This window comes from Erigeron canadensis, chromosome 9, assembly GCF_010389155.1.
Source record: "Erigeron canadensis isolate Cc75 chromosome 9, C_canadensis_v1, whole genome shotgun sequence".
Lineage (NCBI taxonomy): Eukaryota > Viridiplantae > Streptophyta > Magnoliopsida > Asterales > Asteraceae > Erigeron > Erigeron canadensis.
Genome location: NC_057769.1, coordinates 6,174,772 through 6,190,965, shown reverse-complemented (window position 1 = coordinate 6,190,965; position 16,194 = coordinate 6,174,772). Strand labels below are relative to the sequence as shown.

Genomic DNA, 16,194 nt, shown 5'->3' with positions numbered 1-16,194 from the left:
ATTTTAAGATAAAGGATGAAATTATCACCATATCAAAATTTGACATAACAAAATGCTCTCAGGATAAGATAAATGAGTTTCTCCATAAAAAGCATGTCGTTAAGCCCACATTTGTCGTAAAAAAAATAAACAGTAAAAGCATGCAATGTAAGCATGTGATTTTCTAAATTCACTATGTGTGCCCCGAAGGTGAGTTTTTCTCAAGGTCTCGTGTTTGAGTCTTAGGTTTCTCATCTCAATGTATTTTTCATGAGAAGGGACTTTGAGGTCCAACAAATCGCTAGTTAAAATTGCCTACAACACGTCTAAATTAATATTAACTTAAAAAAAAAAATGCTGCCAAAACCTACCAATTTGTTGAGGGTGAAAATGCCAAAATATATAAAACAAAATACCCTTGTTTAATTCGCTCACATAACAAATATATATACTTTGTGTGCGAGATTAAAAAAATTAAAAATAAACTTTTCATAGACACATACTTACACACACAGAGACATAAGAGCTTGCTAGCTTCGATTAAACTCGTTAAATATTAAAGCAACAAACAAACCGGAATATATCGTCCTCTACTTGTAACCCTCTCCCCCATTTATCCTGCTGATGGTGGCACACCAGAGTTTAGCCATTTTCGGCGACGATATTTCTATTCATTTATTCAATTTTCAATTTCTATGTGGCGATCCACAAATGGAGGTTGAAGGCGGGAAAAAAAAATTTCTTTTACTATTCAATACAAAATACGCTCTAACCACCCAACGTCTATTTGAATCAGAATGGTGATGCCAATTGTTGATGTCGATGTCGTGTGACAACTGATGTCGATGTGTAGGAAGCGAGGATGACGTTTTTGATAAATGTCAATGTCCCAAGCTGATAGTTTCATGTCGATCACATCTTTTATCTTTATAAATCACTAAAATCAATTAGATTCATTTCTAACCATATAAATGTCCATACGTAGTTACGAATACTTTACCCTACTATAATTTTTGAAAGGTGAATTTCGCTTGAGAGCTTCGTGTCGCGATTCGACAGCGGGGGGTCTAACATACGTTGTCTTAACCGGGTCCGCGTTAGAGAGCTCCCTCGAAGTAGAAATGCCTATTTCAAATACCCAATGGGGGAAAAACCCCTACTAATCCGCCCGAATGCACGACGATCAATAGGTATAAACCATGCCTCCTCATACTTGAACCTGGGTATACCCAAGCCAAATCTTCATAGAAAGACTTCCTATGTACTTCCCAACTCTTGAACCCAAAACTTGTTGCTTGTAAGGCAGGTGCTCAACCACTTGAGCTAACTAGGAAGTACTTTACCCTACTATATCACCATATGTACTAGTTGCATACAGTATATTAAATTTGCAATGGCTCAAAAACCCGTAAAAGTCATGCCCCTGTATTCGAATATATCAAACAAACATTTCAAATTTGGACACCCTTTAGGCCTTAAATGGACCTGAACTCTTTAGACACCTCTACATCATAAAGGGTGTATCGTGTATATGGGTTTTCTCTTGCAACTGAGACACTCTAATATTTATACAATATCTATTGCTCCTTATAAAAAACGTAAATGTTTGTTAATTTTAATAACTTTTCAAGATAAAATACCGTTGTTAACCCTTCATGCTAATATATTACCCATGCCAACCAAGTCAATTTGTTGTTTAACAATTGAACATGAATTTGTATTTGTAAATTATAATAAAAGAATAGAAAACATAACTGATTCTCTATTATATCATATGATCAATATAAAAAAAAGTAAATTGCATAATATTTGGTTAAAGAGATATGAGAATATGATTTTAACTTTTGATTCTTTATCTATGTTGCATGTCTTATATCACTAGCTAGATTTACATTACGAGAACAACGTATATAATTGTATATATAATTTAATAAACAGTTAAAAATTAATGGGGAGGTCATTTTGATATTAGAGTTTGAGACTATGACTCTATGAGCTTTATGATAGGCGATATTAGTACTCTAGTAGTCTCGTATCGAATGAACAATTTATAATATACTTAGGGGGCGTTTGGTTCACAGAATGTTTTTGAAGGAATTTGAAGGAATTGGAAACTGAATGGATTGGAATTTGATGGAATTGAAATTTGAAGGAATTATAATTTGCATTTGTTTGGTTGGCCGGAATCAAATGGAATGGAATGGAATTCATAATATAAATAATAATAATAAAAATAATTAATAAATATATTTTCATTAAAATTTTAAGTTTTTTTATAAATGTATATAAAATATTATTAGTTTTTATATAATAATAAAAAATATTATAATATCATAATTATATTTTTATAAAATAAATAACTATTTATTAATTAATTATTTTATATAAACAAAAAATAAACTTTTATAAAATAGAAGTAAATTTATATAAAATACTGACTTATTGCTGATTAATAATATATATTAATTTTATAATATTAATAAATAATAATAATAATACTATTATATATTAATAATATTATATTTTTATATTATTATATAATATAAATAATAATAATAACTATTATTATAATTTAATACAATAATAATAATAGTTAATAATAATTATTATTTTATTATTTTATTATTATTATTATAAATAATAGTAATAGAAAAATATAATATCTATTAAATAAAACATAATAATAATTTTAAAAGTGTTAAATTGTGAATTCTATTGGAATTCAAAACTTTCCATCCAATTTGCCAAGGAATCTTGAATATTCCTTCATATGGTGGAATTCAAAAGATTCCAATTCCAATTCCTTACGAACCAAACAAGTCATGGAATGGAATCTGAATTCCATTCTGTCAACCAAACAGGATATGGAATGGAATTCAGATTCCAATTCCTTCGAATTCCAACGAATTCTGCGAACCAAACACCCCCTTATTGTAATAGCATCAGGTCGTGACAAACGAATGCAAAATTATGGTAAGTTTATCACCTTACATACATAAAACCAAATGTTGGTTTTTCCAACTGAATTAACCTGTTATATATACAGGTACAAAAAATCAAAAACAGGAAAATGACCCAAAAGGCCAGTGTCATTAACCATGAGATAGTAGTGCTTCAATCAACTTCTGGGCTGGAGAAAACTATTTAAAAGTCATCGCCAAAATCAAAAGTAAACAAAATCATTAGAAATGATTAGATCATCGATAGTACGAAACTAAGTCATGTAAGATTTGAAATCTCCCTCATATGTAACCATTCTGAAGTAATTTGACCAAAATCATCCTAATTAAAGAACCAAGTTATTGCATATGATCAAAAAAAGATTGTTACCCATTGCTTCTTTTCACTAATTATTACCAATAAATGGTTACTTTCTATCTCATTCCAGATTATTTATGTTACAATGTATGTCAACAACATGCACATTACAAGATCATATCAACCTTGCTCTTTAGCATGTACCTTTCGTGGCACGTATGTGTATGTACCTCTTGGCCCCAAATTGACTTTGGTAAACATAAAGCTTGAGAAACAGAGGCGGGCTTGGATTTGATTTGATTCTTGCAGGCACACGGGTCCCACTTCTTTGGTTCTTGGTGAAAGGGAGTATTTGGGCAAATTGGCATACAGGTTGTATCAAAAATCTGGGATGCTACTTGATCTAGACGAGTATTCTGTGACCAATTTATAGAACATAGATGACTTATCTTCTAATAGTCGAGTTGGAGAATCAAATTCTGCAACTTTCCCTGCAAAAACCACGTAGAACAGATTTTCTTCAGCAGGTAAATTTCTAGAGCTTATAAGCATGTATAGGTTCTGTCAAACAATTTTAACTGAAAAAGGAACGAGCCAAATATATAGAATGGGTTATACGGGTCAAAAGTTGCCCAAAGTGTATTTTTCATGCATACAACCTCAAAAATCTCTTCCTTAAAGAATATAGTTGTTTATTGTAGTTATAGAGATTTTGCAATCATATCTATATATTAGTCAATTAGCTAGAATAGAAGTATAAAATGACTTTATAAACCTTGCTTGGGTGGCCTGTAGCCCTGTAGTATAGTTTTGGTTTAAGTGGCCTTGGTGTAACCGTTTAAAGAGTTTGGTGACTTGTGTATGCATGACTTGTGTAGCCCAACCAACCCAACCCTGTTTAAGAATGTCCTAAACATTTCGCGTTTGAAACCAACCCATATTACCTATTACCGAACCCGTCCATATTTACCAGCTATAAGTCTATAACAATGTCCAGTCGTGTCAATACATACCATCACTAAGAACAAGGACTAGATCACTGTCGATGACAGTAGGGATGCGGTGAGCAATGGTGCACACAGTACAGTCTTTAAATTCTTGACGAATGATCTTCTGGATTAAATTATCAGTGGCTGAATCAACTGAAGCAGTTGCTTCATCCAGCACCAAGATTCGAGCCTGTTTCAGCAAAGCCCTGCCAAGTGAAACAAGTTGTCGTTGACCCACACTCCAATTGTCTCCATTTTCTAAAACTGCAATTGTCTCATAACAAAAATTCCATCATTGCATACCCCACCAAATACATATAGACATATTCCCTTTTCTTTTGGCTTGAAAGTGGCAATTCTAAGTGCACATTATCATGTAAAATATACCTGGTGCATCAAGTTTTTGCTCCTTCTCGCGTACTGTATCTCCTAGTTGAGATTTGTCAAGTGCCTATAAAATTTTTAAAAAAAATTCATTAATTTTTATATGCGGACGTTTGATATGCAAAAGGGTTGAAATAAATTGGTTGGCAAATTGATCCTCAAATTGGATTCATGACAAGTCGATTAATTATTCAACACATGCTCGGTTTGTGATTCCTCGTGATATTTGTGGAAGTGTTTAGCTTCTAGTTCATCAGCTCGACACATCAAAAATTCCAATGGTATCGATAAAAAAGAGAGATAAACTTCAAGAAATTCCCAACTTTTTGCCGATTAGCGTAATCTGATCATCATATATAAATTGTTTGTGATGATTTGGGACGAAAAATTTTCTAACAAGTAAATTTGCAAGTCACTCATAGCAATTTTCAATGGATGGAGGGCATGCATCTCAACATTCTTGAATATTTTAAAAACCCATAAACGTAGAAATGAATATCTAACCTCCCAAACCTCTTGATCTGTATGTTCCTCAAGGGGATCAAGGTTTCCCCGAATAGTCCCTTCAAACAATGTAGGATCTTGAGGTATGATACTAAGTCGGGAACGTAGATCATGTAGGCCGATTGATGAAATGTCAATATTATCTATAATGATTTGGCCACCTTCAGGTTCAATGAGTCGAAATAACGCTTGAATCAAAGTGGATTTACCGCTTCCTGTACGTCCAACAATCCCAATCTTCTTCCCTCCCGGAAATTCACAAGTCACACCGCGAAGGACCACAGGCAAACTTTCCTTATAACGAACCTACAATACATAGAATTAGAAATGTCATCGCTTTTGGTTCGGACAACCAACTTTAAAACTCTCAATCTATGGAAATCGGACCAGTAACCACTCAAGAAGGGTGATGTGCTTGGCGTGTGGGTAATTTTTGACTATTTTTACTTTATACGACATGACTGAGAATGTTTGGTCACTAAATTCAGAAGTTACACCAGCATTAGTTCCTTATTCATGCTATAACAATACATTATGCATGTCACAAGATTGGTGATAAGTTTCAAAGATCAAGTTATATTTACCTTCAAATCTATAATTTCAATTTTTCCTTCCTCTGGCCATGAGGGTGGGGGACGACTTTCTTCAATGATAGGTGGAGCTTCACTTGGGATGTGACAATATTGATGAATCCTTTCTATGGAAATTATCTTATTTTCAAGCTTGCAAAAGCTAAGTATCCACCGTGATAAACGTGCATTCAGTTGTAACCCATAAGTTACAGCCAAACCCGCCATACCTAATAGAAATTAATTAGAGCCGGTTAACTTTAAATCATTCTCATCTCAGTTACCTTCATTCTCATTGGCCTCATCTCATTTTCATTCAGCAAATAAATAAATAATAAGGTGAGCTGAAGTACTTACTAGGATCTATAGCTTTACGTGGAAAGCTCACTAACAAAACCAAACAGAAAGCAAATACAAAGGTTGATATTAATTCCATGCGTAAGCAGAGCCACTCAATAGCTGCAATGCTACAGAAGAATGGGCGGGCAAAACAATCAAGAAGATAAAGATTCCTTTTCATAAATCTTTTCTCTTGCCCAAAACCTCGAATAGTGGCTGCCCCGGCAATCGATTCTCCAAAAAGATTGATGATTGGAGATTTCTGGATGCTAACGATACGCACCAATTCCCTTGATGAAGCCATGTAGTATTTCTGCATACGTCAAAAAAAAGTTAAGATAAACAGCCATATATCTATTCATTAATATGCAAATGCAAATGTTACACAACAAAGCTGCCCCAAACAGAAAGTAGCAGACAGACCCAATAACTTCTGGATCAACTTACAAACATGGACAGGAGCGACATAGATGTAATGGTCACAGTTAACTCGTGAGCGATGTAGATATAATGGTCACAGTTATGATCTTTTTTTTAACGGCATAAATCACAGTTACAATCTATTTACTTATAAATTTATAATTTATAAATAGTTGATTTGGGTTAGGTTTATATATCCAAAGGGTTAAAAGGCTAAGATCCAAAACTACCTGAATTATGGAAACAAGTATAAAGTCACCTCAAAGTTTAATTTTAATGCATAAAGCTTTCTGAATCAATTTATTCAAACATTTAGATTACTATTGAAATAATATACTTTTTGACTTTTTAATCATATTTGTCAAACTACATTTTCAATAAATATAATGTCAGTAAAGATATTAGACAAAAAGTGTTTTGAATCATCCCAACCCTGCTTATTTCAAGGTTTGAACCCATACCATATATTTCTCGCTTTGACCCAAAGCAATTTATTATGCTACCCAACAGGCCAACATGTCCAACCCATCCATTATGACATCTTTAATGAGAACTGAGAAGGGATTGTCATGAAAGAGTTGAATGATAACACAATTACCTGCATCCACAAGCATGCAATCGCCATTGGGACAATAAGAAGCAACACTTGCCACGTAACCTGTGTCATCACCCCGACTATGCCAAGAAGCTGGATTGTAGTGGAAGCAAATCCACCGAGTCTAAAGGGAATATCAAGATCAACAACACTTTGATCAACTGATACCTAAGATGCCCATAAACATTACTACACGTCGCACAAGATACAAAATGAAAAGAATTATAAAGTTCGTATCACGAAATGGTACATACCCGATTCAGTATCCGTCCAGCGGGAGTAGAGTCAAAGAATGACATAGGTGCCCTGAAAACATTATTAAGCATTTTAACAAAGAGTTTCTGTGCAGCCGCTAGACCAAAGGTAGCAACTAAAACTGCCCTAACGAATATAAACCACGAGCTTCCAAAAGCAAGTCCCATATAAACTGCAATAAGTACTAAGTTATTAACTCGAGCTGTGTCCCCCTCAGTTTGAGGATTAGCCCAAGCCATCCACCAATTACTAGCAATTTGAAGCCCTTGAAATAGAGTTTGCGCAATAATAATAAGTGGAATCAGTAAACCCTTATATGCTGCAGCCATGTACGAGAGATAAATTTTCATGCTAATTTTTCCACGCTCCCTTTCCTCTTCTTGAACCAGTTGCTTTTTTCGTGAGCGTTTTGCTTTCTTTTTCTCTTTTATGGCTTTACGGTCTGAAATGGATGCTTTTTCGTTTGGAACTTTTGTGGTTGAATCCATACTGCTTCCAATTGACTCACAATTCCTAATTAAACTATTGTTATCATCTGACTCATCATCTGAGTGATTATAGATATCCATAGCATCAATTGCTTCTTGGTGAGCTGAAACTAACGCGTTTAAGTCAGTTCCTGCTTGCAGAAGTTCTTCGTATTTACCAGCTTGAATGATTTGACCTTCTTTAAGAACCTGCAATACGGAAAATGACAACAATAATTACATGACATTATTGTCTTTAATTATAAACAAGGACTAGTGTCTACAGTTTGTTGAATTTAGCAACATCGTTTAGCACTTGAGCTGTATATCATTTCCAACAATTTTGGTATAATAACTGTATGTTACTCATGATTGAGGAAATATCTTAACAATCAGATGTGACCAAACGGGCGGGTCTGCAGGATTGGGTAACAGGTCAAAATGTGTACTTTTTGCATGGGTAGAAAGTAGAAACCGGCTGGGCCAGAATGGATTTACCTGACACACTTTTATGTCAATATACAACAAGAGTCCAAATGTGTCGACTGCTATTTTAAAAATGATCTAGTCCTTTTAAATAGGACGATTTAGAAAATTTAACGAGTTAAAAATACAAATGGACCCATTTTCAATATTCCCGTTGTTTACTTATCTTTTTATATGACCCATTAGAGATCAAACAGAATTGAATCCACACGTTCTGCCGTTCATAAGTAAATAAATTCCACCAATTTATTGTAATGATACTTTATGCTTTTTAACCTTTTCTGCTTATAGAACATTATTGTTCCATAAATCTAAATGGAGTATTTGCTTTCAAAAATTTCAACTAAATGTGTTACAAAAGAAACAAGAATTTTACCAGAATTAAGTCAGCAGCAGGCAAAAATTCGATTTGGTGAGTTACAAAAACTACCGTTTTAGTAGCTAATGCCGTCATTATGTACTCCTGAAAAAGATAACAAATTACTTTATCATAAAATAATCTAGAAATAATAAACCTTTCAGTAACATATAAACTACCAATACAAATTAGAACCTTAAAGAGCTCAGATCCAGTGTGTGCATCCACAGCGCTGAATGGATCATCAAGTAGATAAATATCAGCATCTTGATAAAGCGCCCTTGCTAGTTGCACCCTTTGTTTCTGGCCACCACTCAAATTTATACCACGATCACCAATAATGGTTTGATCACCATGTGAAAAAAGCTCTAAATCTTTTTTTAAAGAACATGCATTAAGTATTCTCTTGTATTTTGCCTTGTCCATTGGATTACCAAATAAAACATTTTCTTCAATATTTCCTGATTGTATCCATGCAGACTGGGATACATAAGCTGCAGACCCACAGATTCGAACCTAGACCACAACAGAAAACCCATGAAGATAAAATAAGTTATACTGAATAATCAATATCAGATGATCAACTACAATAAGATGGGATAAAAAAAAGCCTTTGGATCTACTTCTGTTATTTGAATTTTTAATAATTAGATAATCAGATATATGAATCTTTAGGGAATAGATAAAGAGACAAAATGCAACATGCTATTAATCGTGTATTTGCATAAACCACAACTATTAACCAGTTACCATTTTTTGCTACCCATTTGACGAAACATACTTACCATTTCTGAACCATTTAACGTAAAAAATTGCATAAGATGGTAAGAAATACTCGCTGAATGCTAAAAAAGGTAGTAATAAGTAAATAGCACATTGCATTTTCATACAGTTTGCGCCGGATAAAATGACCAAAAGACATTGTTATGAAAATAAAGGGAACGGTTTGTAAAAGTCTCAAATATTATGCACAATCAGTTTTGTTTCAGCTACTACCCAAAGAAAAACAAAACACCCCCTACAAATTTAAAAATGACACATCTGAAGTTGGGACTTACTTCACCAGAGATTTTCGGGATTTCACCAAGTATACAAGAAAGAAAGCTCGATTTACCAGACCCGACACTGCCACAAACTGCTACACGCATCCCTTTCTCGACTTTCATTTGGATATTAGACAATGTCGGCCTTGGAGAAGACGGGTCCCATTGGAACTCTCCATCTTTGACTTCGATTGCAACGTCTGACATGCCATGTGGCAATACAATCGTTGCATCTTCCTGTAACTCTTCCTCCAGTAGAAAACCTGTGATTCTATCAAGTGAAACCTTTGTCTGAGCCATCATTGAAACCAAATCAGGAAAATTCCTCAAGGGTTCTTGAAGAATTCTGAAAGTGGCTAATGCCGAAAGTACCCCTCCCGCAGTGAGTTGATTACCGATCAAGATTGAAGTCCCGAATGTAACTGCCGCTACAAAAATTGGTGAGCTCCAAAAGAAGAACGTGATAAATGCCTGTGAATATAACGCCTTTTTGAGCCACTTAAATTCAACACTTCTCATTTCTTCCAATCTCACTTTATACCGATCTTCCCACGCTTGTGATTTTAATATCCTCATATTTCTAAGACACTCGGAAGTTTTTCTCATTCGGTCATCTTTAGCAGCCATCAATTTATCTTGATATAGCTCCTGGACTCTTGCTAAAGGAATCGTTATGACTATAGACAAAATAGTGGCCAATAAAGTTGCAATGCACGCAATCCCGACACTTTTATAAAGAATCGCTAAAGCAAGAACTATTTGCATTGGTAACATCCATATGTCATGGAGATACCACGCATAATCACCAACCCTTTGTACATCAACCGCCATGTAATTTACAATTTCACCACTGGTGTGGCTTTGCCTAGCTAAACTCGAGAGTCTTAAACCCTTTCGGTAAACCATAGCAGTGAGAGCCGATCTCACATGCATTCCTAAAATATCGACTCCTAAATACCACTGGCGGGTAGTTAAAGTTTCTGTTAACTTGGCCACAAAAAACACACCAGCGAGAATGTATCCTTCGTGAGGGTAATGCTCAATTCCGCCCAAGTAATCAACAAAATCGGTTATCATATACGGGCCAACATATGATACAAGTGTGTACGAACTAGCAAAGACCGCATTTTTGGCAGCCTCTTTCCAAAACGACCTTAAAAGAGCCCAAGCTAAAGAAGGTCGATTTTCAGCTTTTAGTCGCTCCCAATTTGAATTTAAAATCTTGTAGTTAAACTTAGAACGATCTTCGGGTGCAAGAAGTGGGATGTCTCTAAGCTCGAGTGGTCTTTTTACACCTATTGCAAGAATCGAGTTTAACCACGATAGTGTAGCTAAACTAAAAAGACCAGCATCACTGTACGGTGTCACTTTCAAACACCCTGCATCTTCTTCATCTTCATCAACCAACAAGGGGTCTTGTAGATCAGAACCCCTAACTACATAGATGCCAGTAATACCCCTCAAACCAACAAACCCTAAGAATCCTAAAACCGGGGTTACTGCAAGATTCGCTATGAGATGTGAACTTTTCAACGATTCTAACCCTTGGATCGTGATTTCCTTCCCATTAACATAAAGGATACATAAACTGATCATAAAAGATACAATCCACCATACCCTCATAACAAATGGATATCTTTCTAGGGTTTTAGCCTTACAACTAAGTGTCGAAAAACTCAAAACGAACCAGGCGAAAAACTGTGATGCAGGGAACAACAAAGATTCTAAACTTACTACAAAACCTTTTTCATCCCCTTGTGCAGAATTTGTAATCAAACAAACACTATCATAACATAAAACCACAGTTTGTATAAGCAAAACATAAAAGCAACAATAAACTGATGCTTTATAAAGTTTACCAATTTCGACATCGAGAAACTCAGCTTCAAGTCCACCACCACTTCCATTTTCTCTGATCAAAGAAACCCTATGAGTACCCCCAATATCATCAACATCTTCTTTTCGAAAAACTCGATTTCGATCAACATAAACCCGAATCTTCTTCCCAAAAACAATCAAAACAGATAGTACAACCAATGTGAAATTAAACCCACTTGCAATTAGCTCTAACAACCTCAAATCAAACATACCCATGATCATAAAACTCATAAAGATTAAAACTTTATATCAAGAAAATAAAAAATATGAAGTTGGGTTTAATAGAAAGATAGATATAAATCGTGGCAAGTGCATTACAACATGTGTCAATGATAGATACAGATGTGTGATATGTATAGAATCAAGTTCAAAAAAACTAACAAATGAAGACAAATTACTCAACTTTCATCTTCATCGAGATCAAATACAAAACCCCTTCTGATATCTCCCTCTCTCTCACTCTGTTTTGTTTTCTTGTACATATGAAAACAAATGAAAACAGTAGAGAGAGAAGAGAGTGTGTGTATATATACACGCTTATGTATGTATATATTTGTTTAAAAAAAGATGAAATCCGATCACAAGAAAGAATACCAAATAGTGCAAGAATCCAAAAAAGCCCACTTAATAATGTCTTTTTTTTATGGGTAAGTGGAAAGCAGCTCACAAACACTTTTTAGTTGAAGAAAAGAATGGAAATTTGAAAAGATGTTAGAAATTGTGGTTGTTAAAAGTTGGAATGTTTGGCTTTTAAAAAGATGCGATGTTACTAGGATTTTATAAGGAAGTTGTGTGTTATTGGTGAATGAGTGAATGTGTTTTTAGTTGTGTACTATAAAACTGAGAGTGAATGATGATGATGAGATTGGGACCTATCCAAAAGAATGATGATATTGGGAATTACAGTCAGTAAATGTAGGAGTTGTGTATGTAAAACTTTTGGAAAATGATACAGCTTTTTAAAGAATCGGCCTAGTAATTTTTTTTATTTCTTTGAAAGTTGAATTTAGTTAGAAACTTCTTATCGTAATTTGACAGCAGAAAATCTAGCATACGTTGTTTTAACCGGGTCCACGCTAGATAGCTCTCTCGAAGTAGAAATGTCTATTCAAATACCCGATAAGAAAAAAACCACTACCAATTCCCCCGAAGGCACGACAATTAATAGGGGTAAACTTTGCCCCTTCATACTTGAACTCGGGTATACCCAAGTCATACCCTCGTAAAAGTCCTTCTATGTTCTCCCCAAGTCTTGAACACAAGACCTAAAAAATGAGGGATACCTTTCAACCATTGAGCTAATGCTCAAAGACCGAATGAATTATTATAACAAATTGCCAATGGGGTTGGTGGCCCATTGGTAAGGTCTTTGATCTTGAGGAAATACACCTCCACCTGGGTTCGAGTCCCACCTGGGTCTTTGATTTTTGCGTATAATTTAGCAGTATGAATAGATTAGAATGTCGTTCTAAATATATATATATATATATATATATTATAACAAATTAGGGACAAGATTAAGAGAAAGTTAGTGAATTTATTATGTAATCACATTATTATTTGAGAAAGATATATCATTTTTTAAAACTTTTCTTATACGGAAAACAAAATAAAAAAATATATTAAGATAAAACAAATAAAACAATCAATTTGGGTTCGACTTTCATGAATGACAAGTCTTTGAGTTTTTTCCCTGAATCACCTGTAACGGCTTATGGTCTACATCTCGTAGTCTAAAGTACGTACAGGGCTTCTCCATTATATGGTGAGGTGTTCCCTGATGTCGAATACCGACTAACTGTTCAAAAAAAATCATTTTCCTTTAATTGAAAATCATTGTGCATCACGATATTTTCCGTGCATCAATGTATACATTTTTTGCTCTATAAATTTTTATGCATTAATTATCATGATCTAACAGTCAATATTTTTTCTTTATTATTTTAATACTTATTTTATAATAACCAACTTTCTTATAAAAATATATATACACAACTTTTATTGTAAACTATATAAATCAATAATAAATAATTGGGAAATAATCATGCGCCACATCAACTAACTTGCTTTTAATGTTGTTTTATAGCATTAAATTATAAGGGAACTCATACAAAGAGATGACAGTGACGACAACGGTTGGTGGTGATGAAGGCGACGACTGACGGTAGCGGTGATGACGACGAGTAATGTAGATTATTATTGAAAAGGTAATTGATGTCAAATGGAATAATGTATTATTTTAGGAGTAGAGCAATAGATTTTATAAATTATTTTATTAAGTGTATTTTTATGACATGAAGGTATAAGTGGGAGAGTAATAAGTTAATGATGTTTTAATTTTTTGATTTATCTATACTATATTATAAAAAGAATAACTCTTTTTATTGTTGGTAATATTGAAAATTTGTAATATTGAAAATATGTAATATTTTCACTTAATACCCCTTAAAATGTTTTCACATACACAATCCCTTTAACATTAATGATTAAATTACACTATCAATCCTTTTATCACTTAAAATATGTTCATTAACATTTTACATCAATTATACACAAAACTCAACGCCGCTCCACCACCAATAGTTGCCCAACCATCACACCGTCGTCGTCATGACCGCCGTCGCATCGCGCGGGTACCGTGCTAGTTTGTCTTTAAAACGGAAAGGGGTGATGTGCATTAAAGATACAAATAAAGATTAAAAAAAGATATATATATATATATAGATATAGAAGATATAAAAACGATTTTTATTTGCCATTAGATATATATCAAATATAGGTGTGAAAGGCCATTTGGGTGATAGCTTGGTGGTTAGAGAGTTTTTTACTTTATGGTCGGGGTTAAAGGTTCGAATCCTGTCACATGTCAATGTGGTGAGTGGGTCTTAACAACGTCATACCCATCTACATGTGAGAGATCAAATCCTTTTGGGTGTTGTCAAAAATTCAAACCTAAAATAGGCACATCAAAGTTGAAAGTATTAATCCATTGTCTATTTATCCATTCTTATTTTTAAAAAACTGGTGTAAGTGTGTAAGGCAGCTATGTTATGTTGGGTGCTCCTCGAAACAAAAATATGATAAATACATATTATTATCGTTATGTATACGTAGATATTGAGTGTCATTTTCAGTTGGACGGTGAGAGTGATGGATGATTGGATGTACATGTATGGATGGAAGGATTCCTTTGGTGAATGTCCACTCAATATGAAAACCAATAGTTTTCAGTTTTTCACTTTTCATTCAATAATCAGTGAAGATATTTTTAGTTTTTTGAAATAAAAAAGTACAATTAATGTATCATTTAATAACATATGATGAGATACTTGTTGCCTATAAAATTGGAAGTATGCCAATGCATTTTTACCATTGTTTCGAGTCGTAAGATTCAGGGTTGAACCGGGTAAGATCGAGTAAATACACAGTCAAGTTTGAGTTCGAAACCAAGATGAAACTCGAAGATCAAAAATCGACTCGAGCTTAATTGAGTTTATTTTTACAACTCGGCCTCAAGTAATTGATCGACATTTTTAAGTTGCATCAGGTTGACTCGGTTATTGATATTCAAACAATAACGATTAAAGTTTTTATTAATGACCTGATAATTTTAAGCATGGGTTGACTTATCTTGACATTCAAGAGCTTGATTTGATAATATTGTATTTTTATGAGATAATAAAACTAAAGAATGATACAAATTTAATAATCGCAAACTAATCGCAAACTTTAAGAGTTTTGTATCATTGATACGCAAGTTCAACTTGAATGTCTACTAAAGTAGTTCAAACTCAAATTAAACCGAGTCAATTAAGTAATTTTTGACTTGATTTCAAGTTTGTGTGAGTTGTTTCGTCTCATTTATACCCTAATAAAGTACTTTGTAAATATAGGTATGTAATTATAGTGAAATCCTGAAAAATGTTTCGATATACATAATATTATAACCGGTTACCGGGTGAATTGATAAACTTGTTTGAATAAACTTTTATGTATATATATAAGTATATTTCAAGCTTGTTCAAATTCATGTAATATGTGTATCAGCGTATGTCATGTGCAAGCCTTACTCGACAAAATAGCTTGTGAATACAGAATATTCACATGAGCATACAAACTAACAAAATACATTACATATCAATTTTCAAGGGCAAAACTGAAATTACATTGCTACTATATGACATTTATCGAAATCCAAATATATATATATATATATATGGTAACACTCCGGTGAGAACATTTTTAAAATAAGAACGGTGAGAACACTTAAAAACATTATTTTGATGCATTAAAAGTCCATAAAACTAACATAGTGCATAACTAATTATCATTATTTAAGTGTTTAACAACACATTGATCCTTCAAAATCGAAAAAATCACTTTTTTTATTTTGTGCATCCATCCTGGATGCATATTATCAAAATGATGCATCCAACAAAAAACGTGATTTTTACGATTTTGATGGATCCATGTGTTGTTAAACACTTAAATAATGAAAATTAGTTATGCACTATGTCAGTTTATGGACTTTTAATGCATCAAAATGTAGTTTTTAAGTATTCTCATTTGTTCTCATTGTAAGTTGGTTCTCATTTGATTGTCACCCTATATATATATATATATATATATATAGATATGATAAAAATCAAATGAGAAGATACCTTAAGGAG

At 33.6% G+C, this 16,194-nt stretch overlaps 1 protein-coding gene across 1 annotated transcript; it reads right to left on the bottom strand.

Annotated features, from left to right (window-relative positions):
* Positions 1–3,288: 3,288 nt before the first annotated feature.
* On the bottom strand, positions 3,289–12,071 carry LOC122583913 (ABC transporter C family member 5). The gene is made up of 11 exons (XM_043756283.1): positions 9,662–12,071; positions 8,799–9,119; positions 8,622–8,708; positions 7,292–7,969; positions 7,041–7,205; positions 6,041–6,335; positions 5,699–5,913; positions 5,115–5,420; positions 4,614–4,677; positions 4,251–4,490; positions 3,289–3,728 (listed from the first exon to the last, which is right to left on the bottom strand). Exons 1-11 carry the CDS (start codon positions 11,753–11,755, stop codon positions 3,616–3,618), a joined length of 4,578 nt encoding a protein of 1,525 aa, XP_043612218.1. The 5' UTR covers positions 11,756–12,071; the 3' UTR covers positions 3,289–3,615.
* Between the last annotated feature and the right edge of the window lie 4,123 nt (positions 12,072–16,194).